General features: G+C 36.8%; 1 protein-coding gene across 1 annotated transcript in view; it reads right to left on the bottom strand.

The window, feature by feature from the left end:
- The window catches only part of LOC107663213 (probable global transcription activator SNF2L1), a 20,996-nt gene that overhangs the window by 11,177 nt on the left and 6,142 nt on the right, over positions 1 to 3,677 (bottom strand). The window contains exons 9-12 of the mRNA XM_016453388.1: positions 2,725 to 2,793; positions 2,503 to 2,612; positions 1,082 to 1,308; positions 837 to 958 (exon numbers count right to left, since the gene is read on the bottom strand). Of these exons, the coding sequence (XP_016308874.1) occupies positions 837 to 958; positions 1,082 to 1,308; positions 2,503 to 2,612; positions 2,725 to 2,793 (528 nt within the window). The remainder of the gene's footprint in view (positions 1 to 836; positions 959 to 1,081; positions 1,309 to 2,502; positions 2,613 to 2,724; positions 2,794 to 3,677) is intronic.

The raw sequence follows: 3,677 nt of genomic DNA, 5'->3' as shown, positions 1-3,677 counted from the left end.
GATATCAACAAGTTTTTTTTAAATGTAGGATTATTTTTTTCCGCAGCCAAACGCTGCACGCCGGAGATCCGGCATGGTGCCGGAGAACTTTAAGCCCTGCAAACTATATATTAAATATTAAACAATACTAAACAATCTACAAACAGCATGGCCCCAGCTTTTTTCAGCTTTAAAAAGAGTATTATTTACAGTTCATTTTAGCACATGTATATAGGGAAAAACTCTCTATGTATAGTATATATATAATTTTAAAAAAAATTTTATATACTTTATTTATTCATTAATTTTTGTTGTTGTTGTGCTGCACGCCGGAGATCCGGCATGGTGCCGGAGAACTTTAAGCCCTGCAAACTATATATTAAATATTAAACAATACTAAACAATCTACAAACAGCATGGCCCCAGCTTTTTTCAGCTTTAAAAAGAGTATTATTTACAGTTCATTTTAGCACATGTATATAGGGAAAAACTCTCTATGTATAGTATATATATAATTTTAAAAAAATTTTTATATACTTTATTTATTCATTAATTTTTGTTGTTGCTGTTGTTGTTGTTGTTTTGCTATTTACAAAACTCATAATGTGTCTCTTTAACTGAAAATTGTCATTTAAAGAACCAGTCAATAATCACTGATTCACTATTCATAACTGACTCAAAAGAGTCACTTGTTCATGAATCGGTTGAACTACACAGGTTATGCTGATTTTGATTCAATAAAAAAAAATATAATAATAAGCTAAGAGCCATTTGTTGCGTAACATGTATGTGTCTGCATGAAACTATGCATGCATTTTAATGTATGTATGTATGTGCGTGGTTAAGTGTATGTATACCTCTCTGGCCTGGTGAGGTGTATTGCCATCCAATCTGCAGTACTCAAACCCTCTCCACATGCAATAATCTTCCAGAATATCCAACACACGTGTCATCTGGCTAAATATTAACACTCTGGATCCTGCACACACATATATCCAGGAATGCACGCACAAACACATGAAAAAATTCATCTGCATTCCAACTAAAAACATGACAAAATATCTAGCAATTAAAAGCTAATAAACACACATACACTGCTCACCTTGCTCTTGCACTTTAGGCAGAAGTTTATCCAGCACAACCATCTTGCCGCTGTTGGTGACTAAGTGTGTGTCCGTGGTGTATGGGGGACCAGGCTCTGCCCCGTCAAACAGGTACGGATGGTTGCAGCATTTCCGCAGCTGCATCAGAATATTCAAAAGCCGCATCTTATCCATCTTTCCGGCAGAATTCAGGATGTCAATATCCTTCATCAGGATACGTGTGTACCTAGTTAAACCAAGGAAACAAACACTGTGTACGATTTTTTTTATTATTCCAACATAACTGCAAATTGTTTTTTTCCACATCTAGAGCTTGTTTAGTAGTTTACATTGCCAAGTACTTCTCTAAACTAGCAACTAGGCAGGATGGTTTACTAGTCTTACTGTTGGACAAATTGCTTGCAGTGAAAAAATGTCCAGTTATTCATGCATAAACCTTAGGTCTCTGCTATTTGTGAGATATTTTTGTGCAATAAAAATTTATTTATATATAAAAAAAGTTATTTTTCTTTTATAAATATCTGTCATGACTGAGATTAGCATCCTTGCAAGAAACCCGACTGGTTAGCAGTTATGACCCTAAACTACTCTAATTATGCAGGGCTGCCTTAAGACAGACAACTGTAGTCATTCAGACAACCCACCGATGAGATGAGTTAAAAAATTAATACAAATCTGGCTGATAAGCAACAGTGTTTGTTTACAGTATATTTTCGTTTTCACCAGTACACAGCATACACACTATAAATAATCACCCAAAGTGTTTATCAAACCATATGGCAAGTTTTAAAGCGCCCCCGTGAAAATAAAGAGAGATGTGAGTGATGATTTGTGGAGAAAAATAAGAAATTCCCAGTCTAGTTCTGCAGAATAACACATGCAATATTGATAATTTAGTCGGGTGATCAAAACACAAGACAACAGCCTCTTTTTTGCTTTTTTCTTACATGATTAGAACAGAATAAAATAACAAAGCCGCAACGCAGCGCTTGGTAAATCTAAAAGGTTTTTACCACACAAGTTCTTGTGATATCAATGTTACATTAAAGATTAATGACTCAATATTTTACTGATGGAAAAAAATGAGCATGACGAAAAATGTACAACTCAGTCCATCAACGTTTTAAATAATTTGCAGCACAACCTGAACCTGTTAATACTTACAGTCTTATGTTTTACGCAGATAACAAAAGCACATCAGCATTTACATCTTCGTGTGGTCAGAAACTGTCCCTGCCTGCCTCTGAGTGTTGCTTCAGTGATATGATTACAATGCATCTAGTAAATTTACACTTGACTTTTAATGTGGTCAAGTGCAATACGACTGTGATCCAGTATCTGAAAGGGGGCTTTATGTCTCATCCCTTTAATTCATGTTTGTTTGTTTTTTTAAGGAAGTTGTGTTTGTGTGGGATCTTACCATTCTCTCTGCATTTTACTGAGCCCCAGGTAAATCTTCACCTCTTTCTTGGGAGGAAGACTCTTCTCAACCTCCGCTTTAATACGACGCAACAGGAATGGACGCAGAACCTGAAAACAACCACTCAATAGCCTGAGTGTCCCAATCATCATCATCAACAACAAAACTACTTCAATGCTGAACAATACTAAAAATATCCTCCAAAGAGAGAGTTAAACTCACTGCATGAAGTCTTTCAACCAGCTTCTGATCACCCAGACAGTTATTTGTGTCAAACCACGAATCAAAATCCTGAAAATTTTAGAAACACACACAGATATGTTTTCATGGTAGTAACATTCACTTGACTTCTAGCTGTCACTGTTCTAGACTGTTTGTTCTGCCTCTGGATATAGTCCAATCAGCGTCAAGTCACGTTCTGTGGAGTATTTGGGGTATTTTATCTTGAATTTGATCAAACAATTATCTTTATTTAAAATGTTTCAAGTCTTAATCTTTTTCCCAGTCTAGCTTCTGATCACCCAGACAGTTATTTGTGTCAAACCACGAATCAAAATCCTGAAAATTTTAGAAACACACACAGATATGTTTTCATGGTAGTAACATTCACTTGACTTCTACTGTCTTTATACTGAGCTAATTATATTTTTCTAATTTAATACAGTTTGAAATGTAATTTTTCCTGTGATGGCATTTCTCCAGTCTTCAGTGTCACATGATCCATCAGAAATCATTCTGATATGCTAATTTGGTGTTCAAGAAACATTTTTTATTATCATCACAGTTGAAAACAGTAGTGGGGCTTATTATCTGTGTGAGAACCAGTTCAAAAGAACAGCATTTATTTCAAATAGAATTTTCCTAATATTATTAAAGGGGTCATATGATGTGATTTCAATTTTTCCTTTCTCTTTGGAGTGTTACAAGCTCTTGGTGCATAAAGAAGATCTGTAAAGTTGCAAAGACTAATCGCCGGATCGGCTTTCACCGCGGACGAAGCGGAGTCCAGCCCAGGGTCGTCACATGTGGTTGCCGCAAGCCCACACGCCGCCGCTCACTCTAGGCCGCCGGCCGCGGTTTACTCTAGCCGCCGGCCTCTGCTCACTCTAGGCCTCTGCTCACTCTAGGCCTCCGCTCACTCTAGCCCGCCGTGTGTGATGCTGTGTTTCGTTGTG

The sequence above is a fragment of the Sinocyclocheilus anshuiensis genome, unplaced genomic scaffold (assembly GCF_001515605.1).
Source record: "Sinocyclocheilus anshuiensis isolate Anshui unplaced genomic scaffold, SAMN03320099.WGS_v1.1 scaffold1301, whole genome shotgun sequence".
Classification (NCBI taxonomy): domain Eukaryota; kingdom Metazoa; phylum Chordata; class Actinopteri; order Cypriniformes; family Cyprinidae; genus Sinocyclocheilus; species Sinocyclocheilus anshuiensis.
Note: the sequence above shows the minus strand (reverse complement) of the source record. Positions and strands in the feature narration are given on the sequence as shown.